The following is a 15,217-nucleotide window of genomic DNA, read 5'->3' on the forward strand; positions in this document are numbered from 1 at the left end:
AGATTCTCCTGAGGACTCAACGTTCGAAAGTGTTGATATTTTGTTCTCCGGCCTAGGTCATTCTCCGCGTCTCGCTGCCTTAATAAAGGACCGGGCGACTTAAAGTTTTATAAATTTACATTATTATTCTCCGGATGGCTCAAGAGGATAGAGTGCTCGGGCGTTGTAGCGGAAGATCGCGATTCAAATTTCACTGATGGCAGGAGGATTTGTTCTCGTAATTGGGTCAACTCTTAACTATTTCCTGAACCTACGGAGATAACTGTTCCCATGTTCACCTCAATCCCGCTTAACTCTCACGCATAGCATACTACTTTAAAAAATTAGTCAGAATTTTGAAATCAAAAGCGATCTGTATTTCCGACCTCTTGCTTTGCAGCATACTATGAATTTGATTCAACCTAAAATGACCATAGTATAGACACTACATCCCTACGTCCCCTGTTGTGCGAATAAGCCTCCCTCCATCTCAAAGCAAGCGATGCGCAGGGAAGCACGAAGCTTGGGGATCACTAGGCAAACCGCAAGCAAACTCTCAAGCATACCACCCAACATAAATATGCTTTTCCCGAGTAGACTCTCGTCTACATAGATACATATCAAAAGTTTGAATTACATGGATTCCTTGAAACGCTAAAAGTACACGAGCGCCTAATCAAGCCTACTTCTACCTTTCTTATTAGTCCAAGCCCACTGATGTCAGGAGTGAGCTTAGCAATGAATATCTCTTTTAAGTCACTATGCCACTCGCAAGGAATTCTAAAACGGTCTCTGCTGGGGACTGGCAGAGGTACAAAAGAGCACTGACTACGTCAAGCAATATGATCAGGAAACCAAAATAAAACAGATTCAGCTCAGCTTCAATTCTGTGAAGGGATAGAACAAACTGTATCCAGGCTATACAAATCTATAGCCAAAGAAAGGACAATATCTTCTATCTGTCTAAAGCAGGAAGATGGCAGATTTACCGAGAAAGAGGAGGACAGGGTGCATCTGCCTGTCATCGTTCGTACTTAACACAGTAGAAAAGATCATAAAAACTATATTAGAACCAATATTCTAATGCGTAATCCCCTACATCAATGTCAACACGCTTACTGGACAGGATGGTCAATCGAAACTGCCTTATATGAGCTGAGACACTGTATGCGTTTTTGGACATCAAAGAAGCGTTCGATAACACATCGCACACAGAAATACGAAATGCCCTGATCCGCAAAGAAGTGAATAGGCAGAATGTTTGAGATTAGGCAAATCAAAGTAATTCTAAAATTCTATTGTCATGAACACCAATCAAAGTTGTCCACCCACGATTACGCTAATGACATTGTTTAATCTGTAGGGGGAAATATGAGGATACCTCATGTGACAGAATCCAATCTAGACTTACCAATTACTAGCAACTGGTGGAGGAGGGCGGGGCTACGCATAAATCTAGCCAAGGTCAATATAGTACCAGGAAGTTATTTAAGGGAGGTTTACTCCCCTCACTATGTTATCATTTCATCAGAAATGTAAGCATTGCTTCGAAGGTTCGTCGATGTCTAAGTTAAAATTCGTCTTCTTCTTCAGTGACGCGACTGGTCAAATCCTCCCTTCGCATCCAAGGTAGACTTCCTCCAGCCACATCGATCCTTCGGTCAGTTAGAAAATTGCAGCAGCTTTTTGCTGGGCTCGTCCACTGAGTCCTCCCACCGTTTGCGTGGCTTTTCCATTGGGCGGCGTTCTTCGGGTGTGCCTTTGAATACCCCATTAGGTATTCGCTTGCCGTCCATCCGTTCTAGGTGACCGTGCAATTTTCGTGGTATTATCACCACCGGTGCTGCTAGGTCGTCATACAACTCATGGTTGTATCTAATTCACCAATGAGATGCATCTTTTATTGGTCCTAGTATTCGACGTAGAACTTTACCTTCAAATGTGTCGATGCACTTCTCTAACGCCTGCGTCGTATTATGATCTCGGAAATTCGGAATTTATTCTTCCTGTCCATCCTTTCACTTTTCATTATACGTAGGACTGAGTAGTATAATTTATTGGCTGAACTTCGTCCTTTTCATTACCATCCTTCACTATGTTTGCTCCTAGATACACAAAGTTGTTCACATTTTCAAAATGAAAGTCGCCCATTGTCAGGTTTTGTGTTATTGGCGCCTGTCTTGATTTGGTCATGAATTTTGTGATTTTTTTTCATTAATTCTTAGGCCGACTTCTTGCGCTGCCTCATTTAGCTATGGTAATGCTTCCTTAGCCTCTGGATATGAACGTGCTATGATGTTTATGCCGTCAGCGAATCCCACAATTCGCGAAAATTTGTAGAGCAATGTTCCCGTTGCACCTAACTCCAGTTTGCAGATAACTCATTAAAGGACTAGGTTAAAAACCATGGAGGCCCTTGAATCTCGTTAAGCACCTTTACATGGAATTCAGTCTTAGCCATCGTCAATTCGATCATTCGTACTAGTTTTTCCAGTAGGCGGAACCCGCGCATGATATGGTATAGTGCTTCTCGTTTAATGAAGACGAAGAGCTGATGCACGTCGATATTGAACTCATAGCACTTTTCCAAGAGTTGTTTGGCCGTGAAAATTTAGATGGTCCTTTTCGAAAGCCTAACAATGTTGCTTCACCAATTAATTAATTTGTCTGTATATAGCTATAACCTAGCTTGGATGATTTTCGTTAGGATCTTGTAGGATGTGCACAACATTGAAATGCCTCTGTAGTTGTCACAGGTAAGTTTGTCTCCTTTTTTTTGCGTATAGGACAAATTACGCTCTTGCGTCGCCAAGCAATTTTTCAGATAAGTTTATGGAGGAGATTATCCAATCGATTTCCCACCCTCTGTAATAGTTCAGCTGGAATACACATCGAATCCCGGGGCTTTGTTCAGTTTTTGGTCGCACGGGGCTGCTTTCGCCTCTTCAATCGAAGGAGGTTCGACTGGGGTGTTGTTTATAACTTCCAGATTTGTCAAAGCTGTACTTCTCCCTGGCACTTCATTTTTTCTTGATACCGTAGCATGTTGCCATGGTCATCCTTACAGAGATTTGTCTGCGGCCTATAGCCTCGTACGAAATCTTTCACTGCGCTGTATGCGGCTCGTACATTTTTATTTTTCATGTCGTTGTCAAATTTTAGTATTTTGCCATTATTGCTGTTTTTTCCTACACGTCCGATTTGCTATTCGCCTAAACTCGTCATAAGTTTCTTGTTTTCCCCTTGTAGCGTGTTCTATGTATTAACGGTAAGCTTCGTTCTTTTTGTTGATTGTATCACGACATTCCTCATCGAAGCAATTTATTATGGTTACGTATGAGTTGGAAGCCGATTGCCCTTTTTGTGGATGTTTTTATTCCGTCGAATACTGTTGAAGTAGTTGGATAGCTCTGTAGTGTATGCAGCCGTTATTCGCCTGTCTCTAAATTTATCAATGTCGAATTTCTGAGACCTGCTCTGCTTCGCGTGATATATTTTCGTTAGTCGCCATCGAAACTTCATCCTTACTAACATGTGGTCAAAATTACAATTGGCCCCACATAGTGACCTTTCATCCGTAACGCTGATTGCAGCCCGTTTTCCGGTAAGAACATAGTCAATTTGATTGAATGCGCGACCATCTGGCGATGTCCATGTCCTTTTGTGAATGTCGCGATTTTACGCTAGCGAAATCAATAAGATCCTGCCTATTGTCATACGTGTCTTCATGGAGGCTGTGCCTTCCAGTTGTTCCTCGATGCGAATCCTCTCGCCCAACCTGGCCGTTGAAATATCCTAACACTATTTTTATAGAAGAAGGCTGTGCGTCATAAACTCGTTCCAGGGTATTGTAGAATTCGTCCTTGACCGCGTCGTCTTAAGTTAAAATTGATTCAAACCAAATATATAGTTCCCTAGTGGGTTCTTCTTTTATCATATTGCCACTTCTCTGTGGAGAACGAAACACTACTTCAGTGTAATCATCATTACATTTAATGTTGTTCATAAGCTTATTACAGTGGAATTACCATAATAATCCTTGATTCCTGAATTTCAACCGGGAATGTAAGACCAATAATGGTCAACCAACTCCGCCATCACACTTTCAATAGGAATATATGACTCCATATAATTGGCCGGCTATGTCCCACATAGAGGATTAAGGCAACCATAAATAAAAAATTCAATTGTTTTTCATCAAATAAAATTCATTTTATTATTTAGGGTAAGACAGACAAATTCAACTCGAATACTAAATACAACTTAAACTAGATTGCGTTAATATTTAGGCGTTTTATATTCTGGGCCATCATCATCGCCACCTTTCAGTTTCCGCTTTTGAATAATATTCTGTGGTGAAAAAAAACAAGACATTATTTAATTCATCTATACATTATTCATCATCAAAATCTTACCTGAATCTTTTGCCACTCACGATCCAATTCAGCTTTTTCACTTTTCTCTGTCTTATGTTTCCTCGTCTTACGTCCATCTTGCATTTTCACACCATATTGGAAAGCGGCTTTGGGGAGTGCTTCCTTAGAGCTCATATAATCTGAATATTCTTCTTGGGTGTCGAAATCCCAGCGACCAATTGGACCTTTCTTATTTCCTAAATCCATTTTCGTGTAGTCAACTTCATCGTCTGAGTCATCAATAGCATCATTCATTTCCTCCAAACCAGGATAACACTCGGCATAGCCTTCAGGCTCATTAGAAAATTTCCACATGAGATTCTGTGAGATTTTTGGTGGTGGTGGAACTGTAAAAATTATACAAATGGTGAAAGAATGTTAAAGCTGTGTGATGTTGAAAAATCAATCCTGTATTTTGTATAAAACTGCTCGGATACTTTTTAGCCATTCTATGATAACAAAACGCGATTGAAGTTGATTCGCCGTCTCCTTTGTCTTTGAATATACTTAAACCAAATAAACAAGTTTTCTTTCAAAACAGGAAATTCAAGTAGCCAAGAACAAGGGCACTATTTTAGAAAAAATTCAGTCAGGTAGAGCATCGTAGTCATCAGGTGTTTCCTGTTCACTCCTCTGGGGAGTATAAGGCATCCATATAGCCTCAGTTTTCAATGACGGCGGAACGGCATAGAGGTAAGCACAAACATCCTCGACGAAGGAGATTGTAACCCCGGGTAACGACATCGAAAAACCGGCATTGAACCATCTCAGCCATCTCAACCGAAGCACTTGGTCAAATATCAATTCATGACAAAAAACAGATGTCGTTAAAAGTATATAAAAGCTTGATAACATAAGCGAATAGTCATGAGTTTATCCAAAATTCATTAAATGGTTTGAGGTGCATTGTATAACTTCCAGTCTTCTGGTGATTGTGCACTACCCGATACATGCAGGCGCCAATGACCAAATATTGAATTCCAGAGCACGATCACAGTCACAAGGTTTTTTTAATGTAACTCGGAAAATCACGTATTGAAGCAATCAGGTTCCTTGACAGCAACTCACCCAGATTTTACCCCACCATCAAGTGCACACAGGAAAGAAACGCTAACCATATTAAAGGTATACCGGTAAGGCTTAGGATTAGGCCACGAGATGATCCATTTTCGGTATAGAAGGACAAAGCCTAAACGCTGAGAACTTCAAACCGTTTAGGTGGCAATTAAGACGTAACAACTGGCTCTACTACCCCACTTTGGTGCTGATTTTATGCACAAATTAAATTTCACATCATAATTATTTGCCTTCCACCCCCTGTTTGTTCCATAGACAATGTTGAGAATATTAGCAATCAACCAGTTGACGAAAAATAAGCGAATAAGTCACGATACTATCTGTGGCAAGTTCTAATTTTTCGAAGCTGAAAGCTCAGAACGTACAGCCCAAGTCGGAAAATTCATTACTAGCAAAGCCATCAAACAAAGACACTTTGCAGTCTCTCCCTTCATCAAGATCGAACAGATGAGGGCACTGAGCGTCATCGAAAACTCTAAAAACGTTCTCATTCAAAAATTGATTTGGATTCAAATTGCAAAGATTTCCGAACTATAATGAAAACGTGTTCAAAACAAAAACCTAACCGCATACTGGACTATTTGATTTTATCTTCACCTCATTTGAGCTACGAGATCCCCAAGGTCGTAAACGTTATCAATCTTATCCTCTCTGGACACCGCTTTTTATCAATCTTATCATTAATGTTGTGCTGCAGATCATACTTTCCAAGCCACAGCTCTCAGACCAAATCATCGAAATCTTAGAATTTGAAATTACAATTTGAGATGCAAAGATAAGAAAGACCTCGCATAGTCCAACCCTCAGAAACAGCTGAAGCGAAATAGACGTAGCAAATGAACAACCGGAATTTTTCCCATTCTATTCCGGTCCCCGGGTTAAGGAAATGTTCAATTCCCCACGCACAGCATTAAATTAACACAATCTCCATAAATGATTGGAATATAGGCCCTTTGCGATGCAAGTTTCGATGTGCCCATTTTAAGACATGTGAATTTTATGAAAATAACAAAAACGCGTCCCATCTTCCGGAAATCCAGCAAGGCTGTGAGCAATAATCGACTGATGATTATTTCATCACTCTTATCTCTCAAGTTTATCACAAACTTCTGACGAAAGCAACGTGCCTTTGATATGGCTGCCGCTTTCGGTAAGGGCAAAGATTCCCTCCCAAGACCTTCCGTTTTCTATGATGAAAGATTATTGGTTATCGACGTTGACGACGCTTCAAACATCGCAAATGATATCACTTACCAGTAACTTGTCAACAATGAATAACAACCTCTCATCGGGCAAAGTATTGTAGACAAATCTTTCTTTTGCAGAAATACTGTCCTTCATTCCAAATATGGATATTTCCGGGGTACCTGGGTCTGATCAAGGATGGACCTTGAAACCCCCAAAAAAGTCAACGGTTGGCCAACTGAAATTGCGAGTTTCAAATAAATTTACGTACAGAGACCAATATCACAGCCCTCTATCCTGAAATTAGACTTAATAACGAAAGGATCTAGAGGAAATGGAGGCAGTTTTACCACTATAATAATAATAATAATCATTGGCGCAACAATCCAATTATTAGATTATTATTGACCGACATCAAATCACGATACAAATTCTTTTGCCATCAACGAGATTTGAATCGCGACCTTTCGTAAGACAGCCTTTTGCTCTAACCGTTCAGCTATCCAAACATGGTTGTACCACTGCTCGGAATTTATCATTCATAAAGCTCCTTTTTCGTCGATTCGGATTAATAGAAATGACGAATTGGAAAAAACAAGAATTTTTGAGGAACAACTCGACGCGAGCGTAGTAATTGCAGACCTTTAGCCTCTCGTATTTTTCTTTTCCTTCAACCTTTGTCCCGTTCACAAACGGAGTCGGCTCATCGTGATCGGCTTCTCCATTTGCTTCCACGAAATGCCTGATCTAGATGCACGCGCGAGACTTTTAAATCCCCATCCAACGTATCAGGCTATGGTTGTTTCAACCAGCCTTTTGGTCGCTTACCCTTGACTTCGATGTTCAGACCAATCTTAACAATTCTCGTTAGCGCGAATTACGTAACCATACCATCGAAGACGCGTCTCTTGCAGTTTTTCCTTGATCGTTGCAATCTCATATCGGCCGCGGATATCCTCATTTCAGATGTGATCAAAACAACGTGTCACGCCACTAGTCCAACACAACATCTTCGTCTCCTCAACCGCAAGATACCGTTCATTGACTTTTATAGTAGGAAACACTGAGAACCATAGAGAAGAACAGGACGCACGACATTGCGGTAAATTTTAGATTTTAGATATTCGTGGATACGTCGATCACAAAGAACACCAATTGTTGAATGCCACTTCATCCAGGTTGCGTTAATGCGTGAAGCAATTTCATAACGCAGTTCTCCATTGGCTGATAGTATTGACCTGGACAGGTCACTGCCGCTGATAGTGATTGTGCCTGTTTCTTGGAGATCGGTCGTCAAAAACTCAGTTCTATTCAGATTCAATCTGAGACCTTGTTGCATGAGGCGATTAGTCCATTTTTGGACAAGTTGCTCGAGATCATTTTTGCTATTAGACCTTAGGAAAACATCATCTGCATAAAGCAGGACGTTGGATGCCCCGTATTATAGGGAGATAATGAAAAACGACATTTTTCTTCCGAAATTCAGATTAATGACTTTAAACAACATTAAAGGTTCCTCTCCGTGCCATTCGCAAGCCATTGCAAATTTAAAAACACTCCCTCCTCCTGGAAACATACACGCGAAGTGCCGAAAGAACACTTCAGTGGAGAAGATACTAATGAATCTCGGCGTCTTGCTCCGCGAAAAGGCGCCCGAAAAAAACACATCTAACGCCCAGAGTTGCGACATTTAACATGAACGAGACAAGAAACGCTATAAACTACCTTCAATATGAATATGATACTGACTGATGAAGATCCACTTCTTTACCGTCTCTGCGCTATACACAGGCGTCCGCGTCTGCTGATGTTCTCAATGGTCTTAGGTTATCACATGTTCCTACATTTTATAGTCACAGCAATGAGACTCCTATATTCTCTTTATACGTCGCAATTTTCTCACAGGAATTGACAGCAACGAAGAGCCGGGACCCAAAAATATGATTCAGTAAGTTTTTCTTTACCCCTTTCGATAATTAATAATTAATGTTGGAAGGAGCCTCATTCTGGGCATGGCGCAAGAGTTGTTAAAACCGCCATCAGTCAAGGTCCCTTGGTACCAAATACCATGATCCGTGCACTAGCAGCGAAATGTAAATCAGTGGAATCACTTCTCCAAAAAATCTTTAAATCGTTAAAAACGTATCCTTCGCAACAATTCGCCAAACTTTCAACAAGATCCCATGACGGCCTCTATTCTAAGTAACCACTATCTATAATTGTTAGAAGGTTCATTTGTAAATAAACGAAAAATGCATGCATTTAAGACTATTCCGCGCCAATGTTCTCTCTGTACTTCTATAATCGGAAGCTCGAAACTTTCATTAACTGATGCCTGGGTAATGTCATCAGAATACTTTGGCCTGAGACAATAACAAATGAAGAACTTCATGGGTCATAGACCAGATAATGCAGACATAGTGATCAGAACATTGGATTGGCAATACTCACAATTTGGGAAACGGCGACAACTCCATACCATGCAATGGAACTTACTATCCCAGAATAGTCGACGTGTAATCGCTCTAGAGCTTCATAGCATTGAACAGAAGAGAAAGAGGACAAGCATCCCGGAAATGAGTGGGGGAAGTGGAAACGTATTGTCAAAAAGGCAACGGTGGCACGTAGGTGTAGCTGCTGCGTTATGCCCCACATGAGGATTTGTAGCAACCATATATTATGACTGGCGACCGGGCCGGGCGCGCTCATTACTCGGGGGGTTTCGGCAAGAAAACCAGTGTCGTAGATACTCGGCCGCGGAGGCTCATTAACAGTCATCAAAACGCCCAGCAATGTCTGTCCCTGGAAGAAAGGCTTCACCCTGTCTAAGGAAAACATTTAGAACTTGCCTCCAACGTCCAGTCTGAATGAGTGCTCCCCACACTCGATGATCGTATAGGGCACCTCGTATGGTGGCTGCAACGGCTTCCGGATTATCATCAGTCCTCACCAGAACGTGAATGCAGACTGTGAGTTCAAAACTAGTACTGATGGCTAGCGACGGCCTCCTGTAGCAGACGCAACAATCCAGTCTCTCCAAGAACCGTCTCCCTTATCGAAGATCAAGTACTCGGATAGGATCTTCCCGTACACCAGATCAGCAGGGCTGACAGCGACGGCCAAGCGAAACAAAAAGCATCAGGACGGATTGTCGTGCGCCATAATGGCGGCTTTCAGCGTCCGATCCCAAAGTCCCAGCCCCTCATTGGACTGCGGACGGTATGTAGTTGTTCGTTGCCATTTGATACCTGAGAGTTTTGCAAGCTCCAGGAAGAGAGCAAATTGAAAATGCATTACCTGTTCTGTAATAATAACGGCAGGAACAATAAACCGCGAAATCCACTCTTGCAGAGGGCCATGACAGCACATGACTGTGAGAGACTGAGGGCCTACTAAATATACGATGTGCAAACACTTCATCGACCTAGGGAATACTCCTACTTCCTTTATAACATTCATAGTGACATCACCCTCCTGCATGCAATGCACTCTCTGGCCCAAGAATTAACGTCCCTGTTCATGGCCAGTATTTCTGATGCTTGATAGCCGGCTCGTTATTCGCATTCGGCTGGGATGTGGAACCCAGAGATCCGGGACAAAACGTCTTTGCCGGGCACATGTTGAATATTTGAAGTAAACTGGCTAATAGAGATTAAGTGCGGAAGTTGCCGAGGAGATGTTTCGTCGGCCTCTCGGATGTGAGGCCTATGGTCCGTGAACAAGGTGACCGGCCTACCCTAAAGGGAAAAACAGAAGTATATAATGCTCAGGTGTACGGCTAATAGCTCACGATTGTTCGCGGTACACTTCCGTTGAGCCAGATTCAAATGCTTCGAGAAGAAACCCAACTGCTGTCAGCTTTGGTTCACTTTCCTGCTTTTCAGGACCTGGTAGTGAGCGACTTTGGGCAGGATGATGAAATGGCCTAAAAATTGCACCTGCGGTTGGAGGAATTTGCATTTTTCAAAGTTGAGAAATAGGCCAAGGAGGAGGAGGAGTTGAAAAATGCACTCGATGGAGGAGGCAAGGAAAACATCATCCAAGTAGACGGAACAAAAGTCCAAGTTACGTAATAAAAAGTGGATAAATCAGTGGAAAGTTTGCGCCGCATTACAAAGGCCAAGAGTCATCCGTGTGAAGTCGAAGAGTCCGAAAGGTGTGCAAATTGCTGTCTTAGGGATATATTCGATAGCTACAGCGATTTAGTGGACTTGGCATCATCCAAGGTTAAGAAAACACGACAGTTCGCTAAATAATGGGCAAAGTCTTGGATGAGAAAAAGGCGGGTGCCTGTCCGGAATCAGCTGAGTATTCGGGCGTCTATAGCCTCCGCAAGGCCACCATTCGGCTTGGGGATCAGATGGAGTGAAGATAATCAATTGGTGTTAAAGCTCGTCTGCTTAAGTAGTTCTTTAAACTCTGTCCGCGTAACAGCGAGCTTCTGAGGTTTTAAAGGACATACCATGGAGAAGCCTGGGGAGCCAATAGTGTTGATGTTATGATGAACATCAGGCTTAATTGGCTGGGAGATACTACATTCAGTAGTAATATTGCAGTATTTCTGGAGAACGCGGTGAGTGGGTGGATTGGCAACGTACTGAAAAGTAAGTGAAAGAGTGTTGTTCGAACAGGTTTAAATTTTCTCTGAAGACCTAAGCGAGGTTGTGGACTCTATCAGCAACCTATGCTGCACATCCACCACCAGCCCACAGTGACATAGGAAGTCTGTGCCTAATATGTGGGTGCTGACGTCCACTAAATTAAACTGCCACGAGAAAGTCCTAAGCAAGTTAAACTTACGTTACTTACCGGTAGCCGTAAGTGTTTATGAGTGTGGAGTTTGCTGCCGCTAATTTTAGCTGTTTTAGAAATAATTTGTTAGATCTGGTGATGGAATGAACCGAGAATGTCGCACCCGTGTCCACGAGAATATCGCGCCTGCTAAGGGTGCCGTAAACTGTCAGGTGACTTGTTGCCGCGGTTCGGGTAGACATCACTAGGTCCCGTAGCGAACTTAGTTTTTTTATTATGTGCGATACACGTGCATGAGGTGATACATTTAGTAGTTTTGACTGCAAATTTGCGATGGTGCCAGCACGCCGGAATTCGATGAGGACCGCGACGCGCAACTACCCAGCTATTCTAGTCCGGCTTGAACGGATAGCATTCACTGTTGCTGACAGAGTAGCCTTATTGGCTGTGAGAGCAGCCATTTTTCGTCGCATTTCGGCCTTGCCAAATACCTCTACCATCACAGGCGCACGTGCACCTCATGTATTTGATCGGCCGTCGCGGCTAGCACCTTCAGGAGGCTGCCGTCGGCATACACAAGTACGGCCTGCGGCTTCACAGCTCCGCGCCAACCTTGCTTCCATCCAACTGCCTAATTTCAAGTAGCAAGCGTGAAGTCCGACAGCAAGTGAGCTTTACTATCTCACTTACCGACAGACGCTTGATTAGTTGCTCCTTGAGTCCAGAATATCGGCAACGAACACGAGTGACTCCTCGTCCAGGCGCACCAGCGGTTGGCTGTATCTGGCGGAGCTAGTAGTAACACCCGCCAACGCGATCTTGCCCTTTAGTTGGAAAAATCAAGACCGGTTTTCGCCACTCATCTTTGTTACCCAGCTTGCCTTTTAGGAAAAATTGATCATTTTTTCATTGAAATCGTTCCTCTTAGAATTTCCCCAAACAAAACGAACGATGGCACAGTTACTGTGACCGCTGTTATAGGGTGCCCCCGTGCAGTATGCTTTCTTTCGCGAAACATATTTTCCCAAAAAATAACCAATCAACCAACGAAACCTCCCAAATGTCCCAAATCTTTGAAAGGAAAACTGCGAAGAGAAGCGGACGTAAAAAACTTGATGAGGCCTTACACCGCCACAAACCCTGGAATTCATTACATGTCCTTATAAAAAAATCTGAAAGCAGGAGCTAATGCTTGCTACAAACGCGAACGTCACGTAATTCACTCCATAAACTTCTCGCGAATCTTAAAACTAAGCAAACACTTTTCCAAGGATCCCTTGAGGTCAATCCTATCCCGTATCAGAAAAACATTTATTGTTAAGGAAAAATGTCTCAACGGTCATCAACAGCCATAAAACAGCACACATAAATGCTGATGTTCGTCCAACAACAGAATCCAGAACAAAATTGAATTTAAAATGCAAGCACAAACCGAATTTTCGCGAATCATCCCCAAAGATTTTCTAGAAAAGATGATAACTACCATACTCAGCCGACAGATGCGAAGGATTCCAAATGCTTCGATACATTTCCAATAAAACTAAATAACAATGAAGAGTACCAACCTGTCTGCACTTCTGGCTCTGGCTCCTTCTCTTCACGCGGTTTATCGAAATAATTGTAAGATTTCCTCTCCTTGGCCTGGTCTTCATGTTCATCTTCATCCTCATCACGGTCACGTCCCCGATCACCCTCTCTATCACGATCCCTATCCCTATCATCGCGATACTTATCCTTCTTCTTATCGCGACTTCCCGACTCTTTTGATTTTCCGTCTCTTCGCTCGAGATCGGGCTTGTATTCATCCAAGTCGTCATAGATGCCCACATCCGTCGGTCCCGATCGCCTAAGGTCCTCATTCTCATTGAACAATGGCTTATCCTTGTCGCGACGTTTGTTTTTCTTCGCGCGACCGCCAGCTCTGAGATAAGACAGGATCTGGGCCAATTTGTTGATTACGATGTCGTTGGTGGTCAGAGTTTGGATGTCGTCGTTTGAGATGGGGACCTCGGCTTTGCTGCGGACTAGAGTTGTTGGGATGTCGGTTTCATTGATCTCGTCTTCAAGATCGATCACATACGCCATACGGCCTGGCGCGAACAATTCATTACGAATAATTTGTCGCGATCGCAAAGCTGTCACGTAGTTGAATATGTTCCGCCCCATGATCGACTTGAACTCAGGCTCATCCGAAACTTTTTCCTCAACCTTTTCAATTACCTCAGCCTCCTCGACAAGCTTCTCCATTTCCTTCTCCTGTTCAGCTTCTTTGGACTGGATTTCACTCCGTACTTTCTGGAGCAAGGCGTAATCCAAACCTTTGACCAAGTGAGTGTGCTCCATGTCACCTCCCAAGAATTTTGATTCTTGGATCTGCCGACGACGACGTTCTGCTGCATCGATTCCGGACTTTATATCAGGAGCAACGGCTCGGTACGCGCTGTTAGTATGTCCGGGAGTCTCCACGGTTTGATAGTCGGGGTTGGCCCCATCGCGACGTTCCCTGGCGCGATCTCGGTACTTCTCAGAGAGTTCCGCCAGCTTATTGTCCTCCTGTTTTTTGAGAGCTGCATAGAAATTCTTCTTTTTGCGACGGGCTTCATTGCGTTCGGATGGGGGCCCCATTGTGGTTTTCTTCTGGCCAGCCTTGGCCATTGCCTCTCGCACAGATCCCACTGCATGTTGACTGCTGGACGATGGAGTCGCCCGTGGGGTCATCAACAGTTTTCGAAAATCTTCATTGGTGAGCCGCTGTGAAGGCGGCTCCACTAAAGCAGCTTCCTGAGGCATTTTCAAGATTATGAAATGCTCACAAGGAAAAAATTTGGAACGAAAAGCAAAACTATTCAGACAAATGCGTAAACAGCCACCCGATAATCTGTCAGATTCTGAACTTGTCAATAAATGTCAATTATCCGAAGACCGTTCAAAAACATGATTTTTTGACATGCCGGGCTGGTTCAGAAAACGTCAACTGCACGAAAATAAATTTCGAGCTGTCACTGTCAAGATATTCGCATCGTTTTACAAACACCGCATTTGAGGTTACATCCAGCTTCGACGGTGTTCGCGTAAAAATCAGTTTTGTCCTGTATTTCTCAATAGAATCAGTGAAGAAAAGGTTTTAAAATGTCGATCGGAGTTCCAATCAAAGTTCTTCACGAAGCCGAAGGCCACATTGTCACGCTCGAGACAATTACAGGCGAAGTTTACCGCGGAAAGTTGATCGAAGCGGAAGACAACATGAATTGCCAAATGACACAAATTACGGTAACCTATCGCGATGGACGCACAGCAAATTTGGAGAACGTTTACATCAGAGGATCAAAGATTCGTTTCCTTATCCTGCCGGACATGCTGAAGAACGCGCCGATGTTTAAAAAGCAAACAGGAAAAGGCGGGACGGCGGGGAGAGGGAAGTCTGCGATATTACGAGCGCAGGGTATGTTTCCTGTAATTTAAGGACCTTTGTCCGGTAGTAGGGCACTGATTTGATGTATTTTCTCTTTTGCAGCGAGAGGGAGAGGCCGGGGTAACGTCGGAAGAGGCGCTCCTGCTGCGGCCGGCAGAGGCGCCTGGCAAGGAGGCCCAACTGGCGGACGGGGCAGAGGTGGGCTATAAAGTGACATCAATTATGCATTTTCACCTGCTTTTACCTATAAAGTTTGTATTTTAGTCGTTAAGGACTTTCAAATAAATAGCTCTGGGTTTTGAACTAAAAATTAAATTTTTGTTTAAAATGATGTAGAATTCTTATTGGTGGCTTGGTAATTGCTTAGGGAACTTTTTCTGGTTGTATGTTATTTACT

The 15,217-nt window shown here is 43.1% G+C and overlaps 2 protein-coding genes across 2 annotated transcripts; one reads left to right on the forward strand and one right to left on the reverse strand.

The window, feature by feature from the left end:
• Positions 1 to 4,166: 4,166 nt before the first annotated feature.
• Positions 4,167 to 14,319, reverse strand: LOC119654728 (protein Red). The gene is made up of 3 exons (XM_038060256.1): positions 12,974 to 14,319; positions 4,395 to 4,741; positions 4,167 to 4,329 (listed from the first exon to the last, which is right to left on the reverse strand). Exons 1-3 carry the CDS (start codon positions 14,196 to 14,198, stop codon positions 4,258 to 4,260), a joined length of 1,644 nt encoding a protein of 547 aa, XP_037916184.1. The 5' UTR covers positions 14,199 to 14,319; the 3' UTR covers positions 4,167 to 4,257.
• Positions 14,320 to 14,416: 97 nt separating this feature from the next.
• LOC119654729 (small nuclear ribonucleoprotein Sm D3) lies at positions 14,417 to 15,135 on the forward strand. The gene is made up of 2 exons (XM_038060257.1): positions 14,417 to 14,850; positions 14,923 to 15,135. Exons 1-2 carry the CDS (start codon positions 14,538 to 14,540, stop codon positions 15,027 to 15,029), a joined length of 420 nt encoding a protein of 139 aa, XP_037916185.1. The 5' UTR covers positions 14,417 to 14,537; the 3' UTR covers positions 15,030 to 15,135.
• The last annotated feature ends 82 nt before the right edge of the window (positions 15,136 to 15,217 follow it).

This window comes from Hermetia illucens, chromosome 4 (genome assembly GCF_905115235.1).
Source record: "Hermetia illucens chromosome 4, iHerIll2.2.curated.20191125, whole genome shotgun sequence".
NCBI classification, from domain to species: domain Eukaryota; kingdom Metazoa; phylum Arthropoda; class Insecta; order Diptera; family Stratiomyidae; genus Hermetia; species Hermetia illucens.

Bases quoted from the DNA above. Each gene is read 5' to 3' on its own strand.
- LOC119654728 (XM_038060256.1), bottom strand. From the start codon at position 14,198: ATGCCTCAGGAAGCTGCTTTAGTGGAGCCGCCTTCACAGCGGCTCACC. The intron at 4,742-12,973 runs GTTGGTACTCTT...TAATTTTTACAG, and splicing joins AGAGCCAGAAGTGCAGACAG to TTCCACCACCACCAAAAATC. The intron at 4,330-4,394 runs GTAAGATTTTGA...TTTTCACCACAG, and splicing joins GTGAGTGGCAAAAGATTCAG to AATATTATTCAAAAGCGGAA.
- LOC119654729 (XM_038060257.1), top strand. From the start codon at position 14,538: ATGTCGATCGGAGTTCCAATCAAAGTTCTTCACGAAGCCGAAGGCCAC. The intron at 14,851-14,922 runs GTATGTTTCCTG...TCTCTTTTGCAG, and splicing joins TGCGATATTACGAGCGCAGG to CGAGAGGGAGAGGCCGGGGT.